Consider the following 22,381-nt stretch of genomic DNA (forward strand, 5'->3'; position numbering starts at 1 on the left):
GGATTGGCACCCCAGCGTGTGTCCAGCATGTCCCCCACCTTGTGCCCTGAGTTCCCTGGGATAGGCTTCAGGCTCCAGCACTGTGTGGTATGGAAAATGGATGGGTGGATGGATCTTAACGTAAATAAACAAATAAAGAGTAGCTCAGTGGTGCAGTGCACCTCCCAGCACTGGGGTCCCTGGTTTTATTCTGAGCTTGTTACTGTGTGTATTCTCCCTGTTCGGTAAGGGTTCTCCGGTTTCCTCCCACCTCCCAAAAATACAATACAGGTGGACTGTCTAGACTAAATTACCTCTAGCTATTATTATTATTATTATGACGCAGCATTCTGCTCCATTCACTCTATTTGTTTTTGTATAGATAATAAAATACACACAAGCAAATAAATGTTTGCACAACCAATTTGTGAAGTCAAGCTGAGTCACTGAGGTGTACAGTAGAGTAATGATATTCATGCTTTACTTAAATGCAGATCATCTGTTAACTCCAATCCAAACTATAATACGTTGGTGGGTGTTATTTATTTATAAAAACAAAACAAAACAAAAAACAACAACAACACAGTCGTCTGTCGAAATTCGGGCTTTTATGGTGGAGTACATGTTGGCAGACTCTAACCGGAAGTGCTGGATGAATAGCTGAATAGGCACAGCTGTGAAATCTCCGACCATCAGGTAAAGCTTTCATTCCAGGTTTTATTATTATTTATTATTAGGCTTTCTGTGCAGTATTTATTCACTGCCGTCAAACTGTTGTTTGCATTCAGAGGAAAACTGCTGGTAGTTTAACATGTATCCAGCCAGTTAAACCGAAACATGTCGCTAGCTAACTCTAACCTGTTTAGCCTGATTCACTGTCTCTGTCACTGTGAATGATGACAAACAGTTCAAGGGGTTAAAAGTCGTATGTGTACTTAATTTCTTGTTTTAGTGTAGGGTCGAGTTAAGAGTCACAGAATTGTAAACAATATATGGGCAGTGTGTGGTGTTTTCCTTGCAGGACAGACGCCAGAAAAATGTGACTCATTCATAATAAACACACGCAGCAGTTACTGCTAGTCTTCTGCTGCTTTGTTTCTGGAGCTCGAGAAGTCTCGGGTTCGGGCTGTTATTCCTTTAATAACACAATACACATGTTATTTGTGTGCTAAAGACTGAGCACTGTGTGTTCAGTGAGTAAATGTAACACACACACACACACACACACACACACACACACACAGAGAGTACAGTGGTGCAGTTTCTTCATTAATTCCTGTTTGCTGCAATAACCGCTTCAGTTTTGCAATAACTACAGGTAGGTGGAAATGTTGAAGAAAATATGAAGTGTATGAATATCCGACATGTTTATATATACTGTGTGTGTGTGTATATAATATAATATATATATATATATATATATATATATATATATATATATATATATATATATATATTAGTGCTGTGAAAAAGTATTTGCCCCACCCCGATGTCTTCTGTTTTTTGTGTATATCTCCTACTAAATAGTTTTAAATCTTCCAACGAAATACAACATAAAACAAAGGCAACCTGAGTAAACACACAATACAGTTATTTATTTAGTTTGTTGAAGCAAAAAAAAAACAAAAAAAGTTCTCCAACACCTATCACCCATGTGAAAAACTAATCGCCCAACTTAAAATCTGTTTATACCAAATTTAGGAGCAATGACTGCAACCAAATGCTTCCGATAACTGGAGGTCAGTCTTTCACTTACTTCTAGGACTTACTCCTGTGCTTTGGATCACTCTGTACATTTACATGGACAACAATAATCTGATATTAAGACAATACTACAATTAAGAAACTAGCATGTAAACAGCGATTATTGAATACCTTAATCCGATTAAAGTCTCACTCGAAGTAAACTCAAATCGAATTAAGACATGTGGAGTACTCCTGTTTTAATCGCATTATCGACGTGTGTTACAGACATGTACACACCTTAATCACACTATTAACATCGTTAATCGGAGTTTTCACCGCATTTTGCAACAGGACACATACACACACGGCAGTGCTCAAGCGTTTGATGGCAAACAAGAGAGCATGGCTGTGTCCCAAACCGTGTTCTTACCTACTATATAGTAGGTGAAATACATGTATTTCTATGTACTATATAGTAGGTAAGTACGCGGATTAGGACGCAGCCCACGGCTTCAAGCAGTCGTCTATTTGCACGTACAGCATGACAAATAATTAACTGCACATGAAGCTTTCGTAAAATTAAAAAAGAAACACCCAAAACTGTATACGGTACCATAACGAAGACCAACTGTATGTTGATGCGTGAAATTCTGGGGGGAGTGTCGGACGGCATGGCGAGGGGACGTAATGACGTGTGCCGTTAATCCATCTATGTTCTATAACATGTAAAACAGGAACATGAAAGGAGTATTCTAAAAGCAACTCAACTCACAATATTGTCTTACTCAGAATAAAGGCAAAAATTATATTATTGCTGTCCATGTAAACGTAGTCCTTGTCTTTCTGCATAATCCAGTTGTGCTTGAGTTTCAACTAATGGACTGAAGACCGGACATTCTCCTTTAGGATTTTCTGGTAGAGAGCAGAATTCATGTTTCCCTCAATTATTGCAAGTTGCCCAAGTCCTGACGCAGCAAAGCATCGCCACACCATCACACTTCCACCACCACGCTTGACTGTAGGTATGATGATCTTTTTGTAGAATTTGGTGTTTGGTTTATGCCAGATGTAACGGGACCCCTGCCTTCCAAACAGTTCCACTTTCGACTCATCAGTCCACAGAACATTCTCCCAAAAGTTTTGAGGATCATCAAGATGTTTTGGCAAAATACAGACGAGTCTTAATGTTCTTCTGGGTTAGCAGTGGTTTTCACCTTGCCACTCTTCCATGGCTGCCATTTTTCCCCAGTGACTTTCTGAGTCATGAACAGTGACCTTTATAGATGCAATGTAGCCTGTAGGTCCGTTGATGGTGTCGTTGGGTCTTTTGTGACTTCATGGATGAGTAGTTGCTGTGCTCTTGGAGGAATTTTGGAAGGTCAGCCACTTCTGAGAAGGTTCACTACTGTGCAGAGTTTTTCCATTTGGAGACATCATCTCTCACTGTGGTTCTTTAGAGTCCCAGAGCCTCTAAAATAGCTTTGTAACCCTTCCCAGACTGATGTATTTTAATCACCTTCATCCTCCTCATTTCTGGAATTTCTTTACATTTTGGCACAGTGTGTTACTGGGTAAGATCTTTTAACCAAATTCATGAATGTCAAAAAGTTATATTTAAGTGTTGATTTGATTGAACAGGGTTTGCAGTAATCAGGCCTGATTGCGTCTAGTCCAGCTGAACACCATTATGAATGCAGTTTCATAGATTTGGGGAATTAGTAACTATGAGGGCAAAACATTTTCACACAGGCCCAGTTGTTGTTGGATAATTTTTTTGCTTCAATAAATAAAATTATCATTCAAAAACTGTATTGTGTGTTTGCTCAGGCCGCCTTTTGGTTTCATTTCTGAAACAGTTTAGTATGTTATATACACAAAAACAGAAGAAATCAAGAAAAGGCAAATACTTTTTCACAGCACTGTTTTAACCTGCTTTTTGGGGTAATATTGCTTGAATGGTCATTTTTGAAGTGTGTGTGTATGTGTATATATATTATATATATATAATGTACATACATAAATGACCAGTCGAGCAATATTACCCTAAACAGCAGGCTTGTCCTAAAGGTTCATAATTCAAACACAATATCAAAACTAAGTAGTATTAAACTTTTGAAAAATAATTATTGGGATTGTATAGTGACTTGTTGTCCAGAAAAGTTGAAAGACTCCTGCAGGCCAGCCAGGAGAAGCTTCATCCTCTGAAGACGGCTTCACATGGTTCCTGGTTCTTTGAAGAGGCATCCTAAATGAATTAAACCAAGCTATATATCTCGTTGCTGACTGTAAAAGAGAAGTAACATAGTGAGGCTGAGGTAGTAAAGTGCTGACAATTCCAGTATTTTACAGCGTGACCATTTGAGAGACTAAGAGTGGCCTTGTGCTGTTACACAGACCTGAAGAGCTATGGACATGTTGTTCCTCCTCATCCTGTTTTTTTTTTTTTTTTTTTTTTTTTTTTTTGGGACAGCCGTATTGACTTCTGGCCAGGTTCTGCCTTTGTATAGCACACCACGCAAAACAGTTACTCTGAAGAGTAACAGAGGACATGTTTTGCGAGAGGAGGGAGTGTGGAACTACTCCACCATGCTCCTGAGGGAGGACATTGGTGTGCTCATCCTGGGAGCTTGAGAGACCATCTTTGCCTTGGACCTCACTAACATCACGCACAAGAAGGCTATGGTAAAGTGGGACGTGACTCCAGACAACCAGAAGATATGTTCACACAAAGGGAAAAATTTGGAGACTGAGTGTCAGAACTATATCCGGATCCTTCATAAAATGCTAGACGGCAGGATGTATGTGTGTGGTACCTATGCTTTCAGTCCAACTTGTGATTATATGTCTTATACAGAGGGTAACCTGACTCTGGAAAGTAAACAGCATGAAGGGAAGGGAAGGTGTCCATTTGATCCTTTCCAGAGATACACCTCTGAATTTGTTGATGGAGAGCTGTACTCTTCTACATCTATGAATTTCCTGGTCTCTGAACCAGTTATGATGCAAAGCTCTAATGACACTATACGAACTGATTTCAACCCTTCCTGGCTCAGTGAACCCAAATTCATTGGCATGAAGTACGTGGCTGAAGGAAAGGAAAACCCATAGGGGGATGATGACAAGATTTACCTCTTCTTTAGTGAAACAGCTATGGAGTACGACTCCTACAATAAGCTGGACTTGTCAAGGGTGGCCCGCGTCTGTAAGGGGGATATGGGAGGACAGCGGACACTGCATAAGAAGTGGACATCGTTCCTAAAGGCTCACCTGGACTGTCCTGTCCTTCAAACCAGACTTCCTTACATCATACAGGTTGTGTTCCTCTTCTGCCCAGGCAGCTAGACAACCTGTGTGTTCTACTGAGTCTTCACTCCTCAGATGGACATGTCACAGTACTCTGCAGTGTGCACCTACAGTATACACAGCATCAGGGAAGTGTTCTCTGAAGGCAAGTTCAAAATGCTGTACAACGACAAATCTGTTTCAAAATGGGTGACGTACAACGGAGACGTGCCTGACCCTCGTCCCGGAGCTTGTATTAACAATGATGCAAGGCAGAAAATGATTTCCACGTCCTTGGACCTGCCCTTCAGTTTGTGAGAGAAAAGCCACTGATGGATGAAGCAGTGAAACCATCTTCTCAGCAACCCCAACTTGTGAAGAAAGGAGCTGCGTTTACACGTATAGTGGTGACCAGCACTACTCTCTGGATGGGAGCAGCCATCAGGTTATGTTTATAGGCATAGCAAGCGGTTCAGTTCTGAAAGCAGTCAACTATGACGGAAAGATGGTGATAATAGAAGAGGTGCCGCTCTTTAAGCGTTCAGAGCCAGTGAAGATACTGCACCTCTCCAACACCATGGGTCAGCTATATGCAGGCTCAGACGAGGCAGCGGTGCAGATATCACTTGGCGCATGTGGCCATTACATTTCCTGTATAGACTGTGTGCTGGCCAGAGACCTCTACTGCGGCTGGAACCTCAACACTAGCAGCTGCATTTCTGTAAACAGCATTGACCCAGATACACACAGTAAAGTGGTTCAGAGTCTGAAAGATGGACATGCTACACATCGTCCTGCATTCGAGAGCACCAAGACCATTAAAACCTTCTACCCGGGTAACGTGGTCAGGCTGCCGTGCCAGCCGGGATCAAACCTCGCCCAAGTGCACTGGCGTGTAAATGATCACCCAGTTGAAAACTCCAACATGTACCACATTCATCACAACAGCCTGTTCATCCTCACTGCCTCGGACAGCAACGCCGGCCACTACACCTGCACCCCTGTTGAGTCCTCCAATGGCAAAGACTACGTCATTCAAACTGTTACATATAAGCTGAGACTGGGGAACTACATGGGGCATCCTTCAGTCCTGCCACCGCTGCAGGAACAGCTGAACACTCTCTTGATCCTCAGGGCTATGGTCATCATCCTATCACTGTTATTAGTGGCACTTTTGATATGGAACTTCTACAAAGGGCATTGTCCTGTTCTGAGATGCTTCAATAAAGCTCTGGAAAGACCACAGCCTATGTCTGGCTTTCAGGAGCCACTGCAAATAGTAGAGGGAAATAAAGCAGCATCAGTAGGATGCAGCAGTAACAGTAATAATAATCATAACAGAATAACTGAATTCCCCAGTACTGGAAGCCAGCATAATGGAGACATCGTTTAATGAGGACCCTGTGCACATCTTTCAGAACATTGGAGCTTGGAGAACATTTACGCCTCTCTTATAACTCATTTTGTGCAATGTCAGCCTTGCCCCCTTTCTAACGTTATGTGATGAATTTATTTGTTTTTGGATTAAATGAAGCTGTGAATGTATGATTTGTCATTTCTTCTGTGTACAGAACCATGATTCTCAGTGTATGTGACAAATAAAAAAAATCGGGGGGAGGGGGAGAAAAATAATTATTGGGATTTTATTTATTTATTTAAATCTATTGTTATTTATTTTTTAAGTCTGTGGTTACCAAACTTTGTGCAGGTAGGGGCACTTCTAACTGTAAAAACAATTTCCACACGCCCTCAGTGCAGATTTTTTTTAAACAAACTAGTGAAAAATTAGACGCATCCCATCCATCATTCATTTGTCTTAAACCACTTTATCCAGGTCAAGTTTGCTCGCACTGCTGTAGGGAACTGTTGGTGCTCAAACTTTACAAGAGGCAGATATGAATTTCTGTTGGGACTGTGTTTGTCAGCACCATGTCAGTTGTGCCTTCATCAGTGGATGCACGTCCGCATCTCGGTCGGTCCACAACACTTCCAGTCTGTTTGAATTTGTCAGTAAATTTGGAAACAGTGTCATGTGTGATGTGTTCTCCGTGTTTCCTGTTAATGTCCATTGCAACCTTGCAACAGCTTCCTGATCCAGCCATGAGAATGATTTCAATACGGTCTTCTTTTGTCAAAGGCATTCTTAAAGATTATATTATGAATATTATATAAATAAATTGCTATTATAATATAAATCAGAAAAAATAAATATAATATAATCTAAGTATATACAATTTTGGAAGACTTAAAATGTGTTAATTTCCCCTGTGTGTGGAGACTTTTGGGACACCCTGTAGTGTTATCTTATTTAAATAAAGACTTGTAAGTGTAAAAGGTTTATGATTTGAATTGTTTGCCATATTGTCAATTTGGAAAGTATTACCATTTTTATCCAGCTCCCTCACTGTAAAGCGTGTCTGTCGAGTCTCCAGTGACGTGTCTAAAATTCAATTCAATTCAATTCAATTCAATTTTATTTGTATAGCGCTTTTTACAATAGACATTGTCTCAAAGCAGCTTTACAGAAATATCAACACGGTATACAGATATTAAAGGTGCGAATTTATCCCAACTGAGCAAGCCACTGAGTGGCGATCAAATCTCACGCGGATGCGCTTCTCTGTAAGATCTGAAACCAAACGTTCGAGAGGGCTTGTGGCCAGGTCATGCTTTCACAAGCAATGGCACTTTTAGCATTTTATCGTTCGAAAATATGCGGGGCTTCAGGGCCGTTCTTGGATCATCACAAAATTTGGGTGAACTCCACATTAGCCATAAAAACAGCCTTGTCATTATTAATGTTCTAGTGCTGTTAATAATAAATGAATGTGTTTATATGTAGCAAAGAAAACTGTATCATTGATGCATCATTGATATGGTGAAGTTTTCTGTAAGGAGATGTCTAGATAACATTTTGTGGATGGAGTCTCCAGTGCTTTGTAACGTAATGATGAGTAAATCTTCAGGATCGAGGACTTTGTGCTTTCCAGTTTCTCCAGGAAAAAAAAAGCGAGACCGGTGAGGGCATGACTGTTTATAGCTGCTATAACATAATGTTGTCTCATGGGCATTCCACAACGTTAAATATAACTATAAACAGTCTGTACAGGAGTTTTTTCGTGACTGTTGCGGCCATAAATGCTGGAGTGTGCTGCGACTTTTTATCAAAATTTGCGATGAAACTTGTGGAGTTTTTTTGTGCTTTTTTTTGCATGGAAAACTACTTCAACTGCACAAAATTTCGCAGTGATGTTTCTTGGAAAATGAGACCTTTTAGCTGTATTCCTGTTCGACCCAGGTGAATCGAAGAGGGCTTTGGCTGAATTCACGTTGTGATGCTGTCACGTGACCTGTCTTGGCCAAAATCTGCAGAAAATTTTGCGGCGTTTGCTTGGTTTTGTGTTCATTCCTGTGCTCGAAAAATCGCAAATTCCTGGAGAAACTGATAAAGATTAAAAAGAATGATGTTGCTTATTCATAAATGTATAACTGTAATTATTGTAAATTGCTGTGGTGTAAGTGGAATAAAGCATTTCAGGATGTGCTGATGGAGGAAAATAATCAATGTAGGGGTTGCAGCAGGTCACTTCTGATTATTTTCCTATAACCGCATGCCTCATGCCTCGTGCTGTATTCTTTACATATTAGATACCAAGTACACAGTTGGTATGTGAACATCAAAGACCTGGAAATGTTATGTGAAGTGGTTTGTGTACAAGTTCACAAAGCTTGATGTAAGCTATTTGGTCTTTCGCATTCTAGCAGTGTTTGTGTCCTGTGAAGCACCAATTATAGATCTGTGCTCGTGTTCACACTGCTCCAGTTCTTCAGTAATGACGAGACATGAAGTGTTGATGTGTGAAGATGCTGTTTATGCCTCAGCAACCATCATGCTGTAACCCCCCCCCATACGCACACGCACGTACAACACCCACATCCGGCTCACGATTTATAAAAAGGAGCCAAATGTCACAACCGATCAGTATCTGATTCTAGGAAGTGCTTGCAGCTAGACACACACGCACATACTTTCTTCAGCTTTGGAATGGGTTAATGCTCTTTTGTCTTTTGTAGGATGTGTTGTTTTTCTAAAATAATCATCTTATTCTGAATTCACAGACGTCACATCAAATCTGTAATGATGTTTAAAAAGCTCACAGTTAGCCATGTGGTTTCTGCCCTGCAGCCCTCCTTTAACCCAATGAGGAAAAACTCAGCAAAAATTTTACCACTTGTCACCCTGTGTATAGAGCAGCATGATTTCCTGTGTGCGTGTGTGCATGTGTGTGCATGCACGTGTGAGAAAGAAGTGGGCTATGAACAGCAACATTATTAGTTTGTGGATTTGAAGAAGCTTAATAAAGGCTCCATTCACCAGTGGGTGAGTGAAGAGCCAGCTGCTCACCACCTGCACTACTGTTCGCGTGTGCGTGTTTCTGATAAAATATGTTTGTGTATAGGATTAGAAAATGTCAAATCCAAACTGATAGTTTTTCATACTAGTTTTGGCATTTAATCAAATTCAAAAATTTTTGTTTATGTTAACCAAAATTCAGAACTTTTTGCATCTCTGTCACCATCTTTGTTTGAAACGTAAAATTGCAAGTTACTTGCTGAGTTATATTTTTTCTGTGTGGTCGTGCTTCCATGCTGCTCCTCTGTGCGGATGAATCTGATGCTGTGAAGTTTGGGTTGTAATTTAGCTCCAATACTTGGCAGCGGAGGTGGTGGAGGATACGTGTTTTTTTGTTTGTTTGTTTTTTGTTAGTTTTTTTTTTTTTTTTTTAGAGTAGAGGCGACTTGGTTTTGACAACAGCTGATTCCCCAGATGCCAACGATGATTGCGTTTAGAGCTATCCAGATTAAAGCAGCCGTCTAGATGACAAGTTTAAATTCTGAGCAAAAACACTCCACCATCCTCAGCACCCACACACGTGATATAGTAGCCGGCTCTTCTTCATTCTGTGTACACATGCAAAGGCGAATGATGTCAAACTGAAATTTCCTGTGAAACTCCCAACAGCTCAAATTATGAATCAATATTATCATCATTATTATAAGCTTACCGTTGCGAATCGGGGTAAGGAGACCGTTTTGAACACTGATTTTTTAAAATTATTATTAATACTTGCTCAAAAATTTATTTTTGTTCATTTATTTATTTTTTACCAAAAAAAAGTTCCATACGGCAGCTTTAAATCATTCAATCATAAGTATGGTTGGACGATGTATCGGTATAATATATATCGATATCGTGATAAATGTGGATAAATGCAGTGTAATTTTCTGAGATATTGTTGGTATGGTGATGTGTTTTTTTTAATGTTTTAATAATTACAAATTATGCTGTTCATTTTTACATAATTATAAAAAAAAAAGCACCTTAATCTTCTTTTGTCTTTTTAGCCATTGAAGAAAAGTATTGTCAAAGTCAATTTTTGTCTGTTTTGGCAGGTCTCTGTGTGTGGTATTATAGAGGACAGTCATGTCCTCAGACCTGCTGGTGGATCTGCACGATGAGCTGGGGGGGGATGATTCTCCCAGTGCGGCTCTCGACCAGCTCAAACTGGTGCCAGAAAAGCAGTGGCCACAGGATGACCCAGTCAGCGTCAGCAAGTCTGGTGAGTGTTCGCACTGCTTTAAACGATCGTGTTTAAAAAATTTTTTTTTTCATGGCTGTCATGTTTTCATGCATTATGGACCTGCAGCAGATCACAGCAGTGTAACGGTTAGCATTACGTGCAACTCCGACCCTAAATCAGAAGATTCTGTTTTGCTGTGTGTTGTATGTTTAGTTGTAGGCCTGCACGTGCTGAAGTTGAGAGCTAAGCTCAGTGTTCTTGTCATTTAAACTAGAGTTTTGCCTGACATCCCTCTGTTCCCTAGTAGGTGTTCGTATCTTTTAGTTTACTGGCGGTTAGTAATGCCGGGATAGTGCCATATCCGTACAAGACCATAAACAACACCACCCATGCGACAGCAGATCAGCTGACTCCCAGATATAGAAATGTCTGTGGATAAAATGTATCTATGCGCTAAGTCTACTCATGACCGGATTAGTCGAAAACAATATTTTGCATTGGTTGCCACCTACAGTGGAAATAAAAGAAGTCTACACACATGTTAAACTGGCAGGTTTTTGTGAAGTAAAAGAATGACATTTAAAATAATAATAATAAGATAAAATGACGTCGGATCTTTTCCCATCTTTACGGTGAAATTGCAAAGTATACAAATAAATTGAAGAACAAGCACTTTTTTTATGGGAAAAAGAAAAAGAAAAAACTTACAATAACCTGGTTGCATAAGTGTGCACACCCCTAAACTAATACTTTGTTGAAGCACCTTTTGATTTTACTAGACCACTCGGTCTTTTTGGGTAAGGGTCTGTCAGCGTGGCGCATCTTGGCTTGGCAATATTTTTCATTTAAAACATTGCAAAAACATTCTAGATCAGGACAATATCAGATTGTCCTGATCATCTGGTGTGCACAGTATGCTTCAGGTCACCTCACAGATTTTTAGTTGGATTCAGGTCTAGACTCTGGCTAGGTCATTCAGAAACATTGACCACCTTTTGGTTAAGCCATTGTTGATTTGGATGTATGCTTTGGGTCATTGTCGTGCTGAAAGGTGAAATTCCTTTTCCTCTTCAGCTTACTATCAGACACCTGAAGGTTTTGCATTCAAATCAACTGGTATTTGTAGCTATTCATGATTTCCTCCACCTTGATAAAAGCCCCAGTTCTGGCTGAAGAAAAGCAGCCCTAAAGCACGATGCTGCCACCACCATGCGTCACCGTGGGTATAGTGTTCTCTCGATGATGTGCTTTTTTTGCACCAAACGTACCTTTTGGAAATATGAAGTTGTTATACCTTTTGGAATTGGTCTCATCAGACCAGAAAGGGCTTCCGTCTTGCCACCCTACCCCCGTAGCCCAGACATGTGAAGAACATGAGAGATTGTTGTCACATGCAGAGAGTAATCAATACTCGTCTGATATTCCTGCAGCTCCATTAATGTTGCCATAGGTCTCTTGGTAGCCTCTCTGGTAAGTTTTTCTCTTGTGGACGTCCTGTTCTTGGTAATATCACTATGGTGCTCCATTTTCTACACTTGTTGACGACTGCCTTCACGGTGTTCCGTGGTACATCTAATGTTTTGGAAACTCTTTCATACCCTTCTCCTGATCAATATCTTTCAACAAGTGAGATCCCGTACATGCTTTTTCAGCTTTTTCCAGACCATGGCTTCAGCAGTCGGAGATGATGTGTAGAAAATCCTGCACTCTGTTTGCTGATCTTTATTTGCATTTAATTCCCTTGTAGCTGTATGGTAATTACATGTGAACATGAGATTGAATGGCATTGGTTCATTCTGAGAACAGCCTCATCCCCAGTTATAAAAGGGTGTTGGACAACAACCAGGTTGTTGGAAGTTTTTTTTTATTTTTCCTACTTTAAAAAAAAAAAAAAAAGTTTCTGATTTTGTATTTCGATTAATTTTATACATTGTAATTTCACAATGAAGATGGGAAATATTTCTGACATGATTTCTCTTGGATTCTTCTTTTTTCTTTTTTTTTTTCCTTTTCAATCACAAAAACGTTTTAACCGGGGTGTGTAGACTTTTTATGTCCGTTGTATTTGACGGATTTGTTTGATGTCTCCAAATAAAACTGTGAAAACGGCTTAGCAAGTATCATGAACTAGCTGCAAGTATGAACAAACATGCGGAAACAAACAAACAAACAAAAAAAAATAATAATTACGGTTGGTTCAAGTAATTTGAATACTTGAGTATTCACTTGTTATGTTGGCATTTGTTTCTCTGTTAAGTTTCGTGCTTACTATCCCATTGTTTAGTGCTTACTATCCCACCATGGTTTCTCCATCTTATATGTTGCACTCTGTGTTTGGATTCACCAAAACACAGATTAAAAAGTTTAAAAGCAGAATAGAACACTGGTATAAAGTTGGGTGACTGAATCCATAGCACAAGGTTAACACCTACAACGAAACGAAAAGAATAGATTTGTCTCCATGACCCTTGGGCTTTATATTATCATGCAGCCCCATCATCTATGGTTGCTCAGAATTTGCTTTTCATGTCATTTAGACTTTTCCTCAGAAGCGTCGTGTCTAAATGCATGTGAATGTGTTTACTGGCAGCACATTTATTTGCATGACTTAAACATTCACACACACTCCTTTATTCATCAACTACTGGAGGCAGTGGGAAGGTAAGACAATATGGTAACCTGCAAAAATTCCATGTGGATTTCTTTAAAAGTGCTTTTTTACCGTTTTACTGCATTTAAAAAAACAAACAAACAAACAAAAAAAACACCAAAAAAAGAAACATCACTTTTTCAGGAAACATTATTTTAAAGATAATTTTGTAAAATCCAAATAAGGTTTACAGATCTTTATTGGAAAGGGTTTAAACAATGTTTTTCATGCCTGTTCAATGAACTATAAACAATTATTGCACATGCACCTGTGGAACAGGTCACAGTTACAATAACTTAACTAAAGAGACCTTTCTACTGACTCTGAAAAACATCAGAAGAAAGATGCCTAGGGTTCCTGCTCACCTGCGTGAACATGCCATAGGCCTGCTGCAGGGAGGCATGAGGACTGCAGATGTGGCCAGAGCAATAAACTGCAATGTCTGTAATGTAAGACGCCTAAGACAGTGCTACAGGGAGACAGGAAGTTCAGCTGATCATCCTCGCAGTGGAAAATTGGGTGTAAACATGTGTCCCCCAAGACGTGATCGAGTTCTTGTAAACGCCTTGGTGGAAGAGTGGAGTAACATCTCACAGCAAGAACTGACCAATCTGGTGCAGTCCATGAGGATGAGATGCACTGTAGTACTTAAAGCAGATCCTGACGGTTACTTTTAATATTGACCCCCCTTTGTTCAGGGACTTATTATTCCATTTCTGTTCATCAGATGTCTGTGAATCTTGTTCAGTTTATGTCAAATGCAGTTGTGGAGTCTTTTTATGTTAATACAAATATTTACACATGTTAAGAAATTTGCTGGAAATAAAAGCAGTTCATTGTGAGAGGACGTTTCTCTTTTTTTTCCTTTTTTTGCTGAGTCTGTATCAGCATCTGTATCAGCGATTACAACAGAGAATAATTTCAGCATTTCCTGTACTTGGAAGAAAAAAAACAGGAAACATGTTAACTGAAAACAACTTCAGGCAATGAAGAGTTTTATAAACAGTTTTATGATTTCTTTAGTTCCCAACTATATAATTTGAACATGGAATAAAACTGCATAAGGTCTAAGAACTTTATCATTAACAGTGTAATTTAACCATTAATTGATATAATTCAACCACCCTTATACTTTAGAGATGTGTGTGCTTTGAGTTAAACAGTTAAAAAATGCCTTCATGGGACATTGCACATGATGTGTCTCTGTGTTGAGTGTTTTCCTGTAGTTGTATTTTTGCACAAATTAAGTTTAATATTATAACCCTTTCTGCTGTGTAGCTACAGATATTAAGAGTCTCACTGAAGGCTCTCACCTGGCATGGGATGATCCCTTCTATGATATTGCAAGGCATCAAATAGTGGAAGTGGCAGGTGAGCCATCAATTATATATGTATTACTGTATGCTAAATAAACAGGAATCATTAACTGAACTTTCCTCGCCTCCCCGTCTCTCTATCTCAACCGTATTCTGTGCAGGTGATGATAACTTCGGCCGAAAAGTGATCGTGTTCAGCGCATGTCGCATGCCCCCACAGCATCAGCTAAACCACCACATGTTACTGATGTAAGCGTCTATAATTACACTGTTCAGTGTTATTGAAGTGAATGAGTAATGTGGGTAAATTTCTAGTTCTGTTTTGTTCTGAATATTTTTTAACTGTGTGGAAATAGGACTTCCTCTCTTTCTCTAAAGTGCTTGCTGGAGTGCACTTGCACTGTAGAACACTTTCCTTTAAAGAGGAACAAACTCCAGACTATTTATAGTTTTACACACACATATAGCACACTCCGGACAAGCTTGCTAAAGCGTTTTTTTGCCTAGTAGCCTGGTTAATGAGTTTATGATTTGTCCACCCCTGTTTATACACAGAATGTAGAGAGATGTATTAATTATTTGATAACGTTTTCTGTTACATGTATGCTACATTTATTTTTCTGAAAGTAACACAAGAGTGAGGTGGAATGCAGTCATTTATACTACAATTATACTACAACACTGTTAAAATCGTCATCTCATCAGGTGTTGATTCACTGCCTATAACAGCACAGCTCTGCCAGTACTGCCGACTGCAAGGCGAATCAGTGCATCGATTTGTCGACATGTTCTATAAGGAGACATTTTTAAAAATGTTTTTGGAAGGATTCTCGGGTGTAAGCACTTTGTAACGGTACGTTTTATGCCGCGTGAGAGTCTTCAGTATGAAGGACTTTGTGCTATCTGGGTTCTCGGGAACATGACGAGCTGTATTTGCGTGTGAAGTGAGAGGGGGAGGAAAATAGAGAGGCTGGTGAGGAAAGCAGCTGTTTATAGCTGCTATAATCAAAGTGATAACAGAAACTAACTTGTTTTGCTGACATCCCACAACATAAAATGTAGCTCTAAACCATTAAAAGCATGGTGCCGTTTTTCAATTTATTATAAAATCTCATTGTTTGCAAAGTACTGTGGTATAAGAGAATAAAACACTTCAGGATGTGCTGTTCCAGGAATATAATGCTTCACAGCAGGCCGCATGACCCCAACCCATCATTGATTATTTTCCTATAACAGCACACCCTATCGTGTTTTGCTCCCTATGTAGCTGTCATGAGCTCAACAGTGGCATCCTGAGCACCAAGCTCACAATCTTCTGATCATTAATACAGAACATTAACTACTGAGATATCACTGCCTGATATGACCTCCTGGCATTGCAGGTACCTAAAACAGACCCTGGATAAGTATGTGGAGAGTGATTACACACTGATCTACTTCCACCATGGCATGACCAGTGAGAACAAGTTGTCCCTCAGCTGGCTACGAGATGCTTACCGCGAGTTTGAAAGAAAGTAGGTCACCATCAGACCGCACTGGCTGAACCTCTATGTAGTGAGTTTGAATGTGTTCTATAGGAAAGAGGAACCTCAAGTGATGATGTACACATTATATATACATGCATACAGCATTGTGTGAACTCTGGATATATATACATATTATGGATATAATACAGAACATCTGGTGCAGTGAATTCTGTTTGTCTTTATCAGGTATAAGAAGAACATTAAGGCATTTTACATTGTCCATCCCACCATGTTTATCAGAACTGTCCTCATCTTCTTCAAACCACTGATCAGGTCAAGACTAAATACACTCCGCATACATTGTAAATACACAAATGTAACATGCAAAGGCTTGCTGTATGCATATTCACTTGGTCTTACAGGTATATGTGTGTGTTTTGTGTGTGGTCCACAGCTTCAAATTTGGCCGTAAAGTCCACTATGTGAACTACCTGAGTGAACTGGAGGAGATAGTGAAGTGTGATCAGCTGGTTATTCCCAGTCGAGTCAGAGCGTAAGACTCTACACACCATACACATTCACTGTGGCATAACCATACATGCACACCCTGCTTAATGGATCGTACATGACGGTTACCTTATCTTTGTCTGGATACAGGTATGATGATAAAATCCGTATGAACCTGAAGCCATCTGTGGTACCTGGTCCAATTTCACCAGCTCACAGCCCTCCTCTCCCGTTCCAGCAGTTTGGGGTTTCACTCTCAGCGTGAGTGACTTTGTGAACTTGATTATATATACTCGATACATACCTGTGTACTGTAAAAACATACAACAATCAGCCATAACATTAAACCAAAACAGCTCTGACCCATCGAGGCGTGGACTCCACACGACCTCTGAAGGTGTGCTGTGGTATCTGGCACCACAATGTTAGCAGTCCTATAAGTTGCGAGGTGGGACCTCCATGGATCGGACTTGTTTGTCCACATGACACGGATGCTTGATTGGATTGAGATCTTGGGAATTTGGAGGCCAAGTCAGTACCTTGAACGCTTTGTGATGTTCCTCAAACCATTCCTGAACCATTTTTGCAGTGTGGCTGGGCGCATTATCCTGCCATTAGTACATACTGTTGCCATGAAGGTATGTACTTGGTCTGCAACAATGTTTAGGTAGGTGTTGCATGTCAAAGTAACATCCGCATGAATGCCTGGACCCAAGTTTTCCCAGCAGAACTCTCTGGCCTGTGGCTACGCAGCCCCATACGCCGGAAGCTGTGATGCACTTTGTGTTCTGACACCTTTCTATCAGAGCCAGCATTAAAGTTTTCAGCAATTTGTGCTATAGAAGTTCTTCTGTGGAATTGGACCAGACGGGCTAGCCTTCACTCCCCACATGCATCAGTGAACCGTGAGTGCCCATGACCCTGATTCAAGTTTGCCGGTTGTCCTTCCTTGGACCACTTTTGGTAGGTACTAACCACTGCATACCGGGAACACCCCACAAGACCTGCTGTTTTGGAGATGCTCTGACCCAGACGTCCAGCCATCACAACTTGGCCCTTGTCAAATATCCTTACTCTTGGCCTTTTTACTGCTTCTAACCCATCAACTTCGAGAACTGACTGTTCACTTTCAGCCTAATTTCTCCCAGCCCTTGAAGAGATGCCACTGTAACGAGATAATCAGTGGTGTTGACTTCACCTGTTAGTGGTTTTAATGTTATGGCTGTTATATTACTATCGTTGACTCTTATCATGGCAGTGTAATTGAGATCATGAGATTTTCTGTGTTTTAGAGATCAAGAGATTTTGTGTAATGAAGGATCATTCATGCTTCGACTGCAACAATGTAATCTAGAAGAACTATAATAATCATTAATTGATCACTAATATACACAATATACAATATAACACATCTTGTGTGTAACACATCTCGTGTGTAACAATATACACATCTTCTAGTCTATATTGTTGCGTAGAAGCAGCTTCATGGGTTATGGTCTAAATGTACCGGGGTTGGGTGATTTGTGTTTGTGTTTAGGTTGAGAGACAGGGGTGCGGACTCGGACGGAATTCCACTGGTGATGCGAGACACCATCACTTTCCTGCAGGAAAAGGGTGTGCAAAATCTTCTGCAATAATATGTTTACATTCTGAGATTAGTTTGCAGAAATTCAGTTATTTAGAAATAAATATTTTTCCGTGAATGTGATCATGGGCTGCTCTTCCACATACAGACACACAAGACTAAGTTTATAGAGATAATGGATCATTCTACTGGTGTTTCCCAACAAACAGTCTAAGACCAGGCTTAATCCATGCTTAGGCGCCCATCCCTATGACTTGTAAAGAGAAGTGTATGGTTTTGTAATACTGTAAGACTACAGTCCCAATTAGGTACAGGTTTGCGCATGTCATCAAGCTTGGTAGTTGTGTATTTATTCAGCGTTTCTCTGTGCCATCTCTCAGGTCTGCAAACAGAGGGAATATTCCGGCGCTCTGCTAACGTGAATCTGGTGAAGAGCATACAACTCAAATACAACTCGGGTACAGTCATAAAACTGTTGAGCATCTGCTCTTTAAACCTTCCTCTTTTGAAAACAGTGCAGTAACTGGGCACAGGCGTTTCTTTTACCGTCGTATTCATCTCTAGTATTTGCTTTAAAGGGACGTGCTATAATGTAAATATAGATTTTTAGGGTGTGTGTGTGTGTGGCTGCATGGTTTAGGTGAGCAGGTGAATTTCTTTGAGATTGACGACGTGCACTTAGCCGCGGTAATCTTGAAGACGTTCCTCAGAGAACTTCCAGAACCGCTGCTTACATACAACCTCTATGATGAAGTTGTCACCTTTCACAGTGAGTGTACACACTATTTACAAAAACACTGAGAACTCCCAGACTGAGGACAAACACTTGGGATGATGGGATATTTTCTGTATGTATTCACATTGTCTATCTCTTAACAAAAGCATGATCTGTGTGTCTGTGTGTGTGTGTCTGTGTGTGTGTGTCTGTGTGTGTGTGTCTGTGTGTGGTGTTTTTTTTTGGCAGGGGTGGACAGTGCATCTCAAGCTGTTACAATCCAAAGCATGCTGATGTCACTTCCTGAGGAGAACTATGCATCATTGCGCTTCCTCGTCCAGTTTCTCGCTCAGGTCAGTAAAACAGCAAGAGCATTCCCTTATACATTTTCTTTTATTTCAGTCCCACTCATATTCTCAGAAATATATTTTTCTGGATAATCATCCCAACCTGCAAGGATTTCAGTGAAAAAAAACAAATTCTCATGACTTTACACTAAACATTTAGAAAAAATGTATGTGACCGTGTTGCCCTGTGACTTCTAAAGCGTTGTTTTCAACACGAGCGAATATGAAAACACCGCTCCAAAGAGGTTAAGTAGTACAAAGAGGGGTTTTTTTAAAGCCATGAAAAGATGCAGTGTTTAATTGCTCCAATGCAGTTTCATGCATGTTGAACTCTGTGGTGATCTCACTGCTGAGCTCAGCTTAGCATAAGTGTGTGTGTACTGCATATATTATATAGAGATGTTCCTTGCTCATTTGTGCAGCTTATTGTTCTGTTTTTATTTACAGTTTCTAATTACACATTCAAGATTACATTAGGACTTGTGGTGACGTTTATGTTGTAGGTGTCGGCCGAGAGCGAGATGAACAAGATGACCAACACAAACCTGGCTGTGGTGTTTGGCCCCAATCTGCTGTGGGGACAGGACGCCGCCATGACACTCAGTTCCATCGGACCAATCAACAACTTCACCCGCGCCCTGCTCGACCTGCACGAGGAAGTTTTCAGCCAGTGAAAAACAGTGGCCCTGCCTCTGTATATAATCCACACCATTTGTGCTTTGCCTCTTTGTGTTGCCAAATTCATGAGTGTTGAATAAATGAGTGAGATTGTCAGGAAGGAAAATGAGTGAGATTGTCAGGAAGGAAAGTTGCAGGTACAGGATTTGAAGAGGCTGAGGGTGAGTTTTCCAGTATACTTATGATGTTTTTTTGTTTTTTTTCCTTTTTGGGCATGACAATAATTCAGACAATCAGTATCAATTTGACTTTTCGGCTTATCCTATTGAGATCATGTAGTTATCATTATCATGGTACTAGTCAAGAAGAGAAATTTTACATAGTCTCTGCTCTCCGATCAGATCAGTCACATATGCATTGATGTATGTACAGAAGGCTCCAAAAGTCTGAGTTCACCACCAAGAAATATCTCCTTTGTCAAAATGAGGAACCGTAGTGAGTCAATAATAGGTGTTATTTACGAAGAGATGACACTATGCATTACCTTCTATATAAATGGTGTCATAATTTGGAAAGTAAATAAGTAACGCAAACAGGATGTTCAGCTATATTTTGGTTTCATTCAAAGCACTTGTTTTTAAATCAGCAACAGTTAGCAGAATCGGTTGTGGACTTTTGGACCATAATGTGATTTGTAAAGATCAGGTTATTGTTATTGGTGGAGGGTTATACAGTTCCTTATTATTAGATATATAATATATGCATCCACATGGCTTACTTTTTAGGGTTTTTTTTAATCGTCTGGGGATTATTTAAATAAATTTGACCTTTCTGTATAGATATTACTTTAAGGTAATATCTATCAGAGTATAAGCTTTTCTGTGCAAGAGAGACGTCCTTTCCTGTATCGGCCATGATCACAGCTATGGACCAATGTAAAGCACTAATACTCAAACTTGAAACACTTTTTTTTTTTTTTTTTATTTTTTTTTTTATAAACATTTAGAGGAGATTCTCAGTTGTTCTTTATTTTTTATAACATTTCATACTTGTATAATCTTTTCTACTCTTGGTGTCGTTGTATTCTTTTTTTCTTTTCTTTTCTATAGTGGTCTGATGCTGACCGAAGAGGGGACTTAAGGTTTTTTTAATGTCTAAAATAGTTATAATTCACATCTGCATATTATATTTCACACACATTCGCTATACATTTATCATATATAGTAGAGATAAACAGATTTCAGTCATGAGTGCTAATTTAGATTCAGTTCTAATTTGGGTTTTGTATTGAGTCGACAACAATCATAAGGACAGGGGGAGCTGATCCTGGATCGGTCAATACCTCTGGATCCAGAGCGTAGGCATCAATGTCCTGCGGTCAGTCATGTTTCTCAGTGGCTCCGCTTATTGTTATTAATGCTGAGCACTTAGATTGGGGCTTAATGCTGAGATTTGTTACTGAAATGAATGAAAGTGGCACTGACTGAAGATTCAAAACCAGACGTCTGAGCTGTGTTGATCTTCTATTAAAACATTTGATATTTTCTGCCTCTACAGCAGCCGAGAAAGCAATTGGGTTTACTTCAGTGATGCTGTTCGGTTCTAACCCTTAAGTCTTCTTTTACCCAAAAAATGTAATCCTTTTTTTTTTTACTTTGAGACTTGAAAGCTTGCCCTGAATAATCTTATATTAACTCAGTGTTCTATAAAAGAGAACAGAGCTGGAACACCCCGGACTCAATATTAAACGAGAACCTTTTCCATATTCCATATCATCCATATATTATCCTGTTTATTCACTCTGGGGGAAAAAAAATGATGGATGAAACTGTCCCCCATGTTTCCCTGAACATTGCACTACTGCACTATCTGCCTGTGGGGTACAGGGTGCTTTCTGCTGAAAGGAGCTTCCATGATCCTGTATTTCATTTCCATCACAGGAGGGAAAGGTGGCTAAATGTTTGCACAGTGGGTTGCTTTTCCCCATCAAGTTTAAAATCCAGTCCATATTCGCTGTGTAGTGCACCATTTTGTGAGTTTTGCAGCCTAGTGGAAAATATCCTGTGCATTCATGACACCCTACAATGAACTGCAATAGGCAGGTGTCCATTACGCACAGAATAATCATAATGCACTTTGCTATTTATAGGGAATGGCACAGGATGAACAGGGTTTTACTCAATCTCAGTGCGGTGTCATATGCCTCCATGTTGAAACGTAATTGTTTACTGTGTATGTAGGTCAACCTCCAGTTTGTGCCTGTGTACATTTTGGCATAACAGTGGTAAAAACGTTTAGTGAACCCCCCCAAATCCCAAGTGTTCGTGTGCCTTATTGAAGTTTTAGGCGTTAGATTGTGGTGTTCTAGATTTTAGCCATTTGAGTCTCCTTCCTCTGCTCATATCTGTGAACTTTGTGCCTTTTTGTTGTAAATCTCATCCCAGTGCCATCCAGATCACCTGTGCTGTGTGGATATCTGTATTTCTACCTTCTAGGTGGAAAGCTGAAGGTTTTAGCTTCCATCTTCACTGTTTGTGTCATTCTTTTTAGATCTGTACTTTTGTAAATGTAATAAATGGTATATAAGTAATAAAATGTATACAGTGGTATTTAGTGTTGTAGAGGGTTTTTGTGAATTTAGGTGTAGT

General features: G+C 39.8%; 2 protein-coding genes across 3 annotated transcripts; both read left to right on the forward strand.

Annotated features, from left to right (window-relative positions):
* The first annotated feature begins 521 nt into the window (after window positions 1-521).
* Window positions 522-22,342, forward strand: arhgap1 (Rho GTPase activating protein 1). 2 transcript variants are annotated; one of them, XM_017458588.3, is made up of 13 exons: window positions 522-675; window positions 10,402-10,568; window positions 14,458-14,550; window positions 14,657-14,744; window positions 15,878-16,009; window positions 16,208-16,294; window positions 16,416-16,514; window positions 16,619-16,729; window positions 18,006-18,082; window positions 18,434-18,511; window positions 18,694-18,822; window positions 19,018-19,121; window positions 19,619-22,342. In XM_017458588.3, the coding sequence occupies exons 2-13, from the start codon at window positions 10,433-10,435 to the stop codon at window positions 19,787-19,789; spliced, it is 1,305 nt and encodes a 434-aa protein (XP_017314077.1). In that variant the 5' UTR covers window positions 522-675; window positions 10,402-10,432; the 3' UTR covers window positions 19,790-22,342. The 2 variants fall into 2 exon arrangements, with proteins under 2 accessions (XP_017314077.1, XP_053532574.1); XM_053676599.1 differs by lacking the exon at window positions 522-675 and adding an exon at window positions 1,213-1,297.
* Window positions 5,015-10,382, forward strand: LOC108259164 (semaphorin-4E). The gene is given in 3 exon segments (XM_053676600.1): window positions 5,015-5,251; window positions 5,254-5,367; window positions 5,370-10,382. Coding segments are annotated over 3 exon segments (1,293 nt in total). The 5' UTR covers window positions 5,015-5,043; the 3' UTR covers window positions 6,341-10,382.
* Window positions 22,343-22,381: the final 39 nt, after the last annotated feature.

The sequence above is a fragment of the Ictalurus punctatus genome, chromosome 27 (assembly GCF_001660625.3).
Source record: "Ictalurus punctatus breed USDA103 chromosome 27, Coco_2.0, whole genome shotgun sequence".
NCBI classification, from domain to species: domain Eukaryota; kingdom Metazoa; phylum Chordata; class Actinopteri; order Siluriformes; family Ictaluridae; genus Ictalurus; species Ictalurus punctatus.

Coding starts and splice junctions, on each gene's coding strand:
- arhgap1 (XM_017458588.3), top strand. CDS start 10,433: ATGTCCTCAGACCTGCTGGTGGATCTGCACGATGAGCTGGGGGGGGAT. Junction 10,569..14,457: donor AGTCAGCGTCAGCAAGTCTG/GTGAGTGTTCGC, acceptor TCTGCTGTGTAG/CTACAGATATTAAGAGTCTC. Junction 14,551..14,656: donor TCAAATAGTGGAAGTGGCAG/GTGAGCCATCAA, acceptor TATTCTGTGCAG/GTGATGATAACTTCGGCCGA.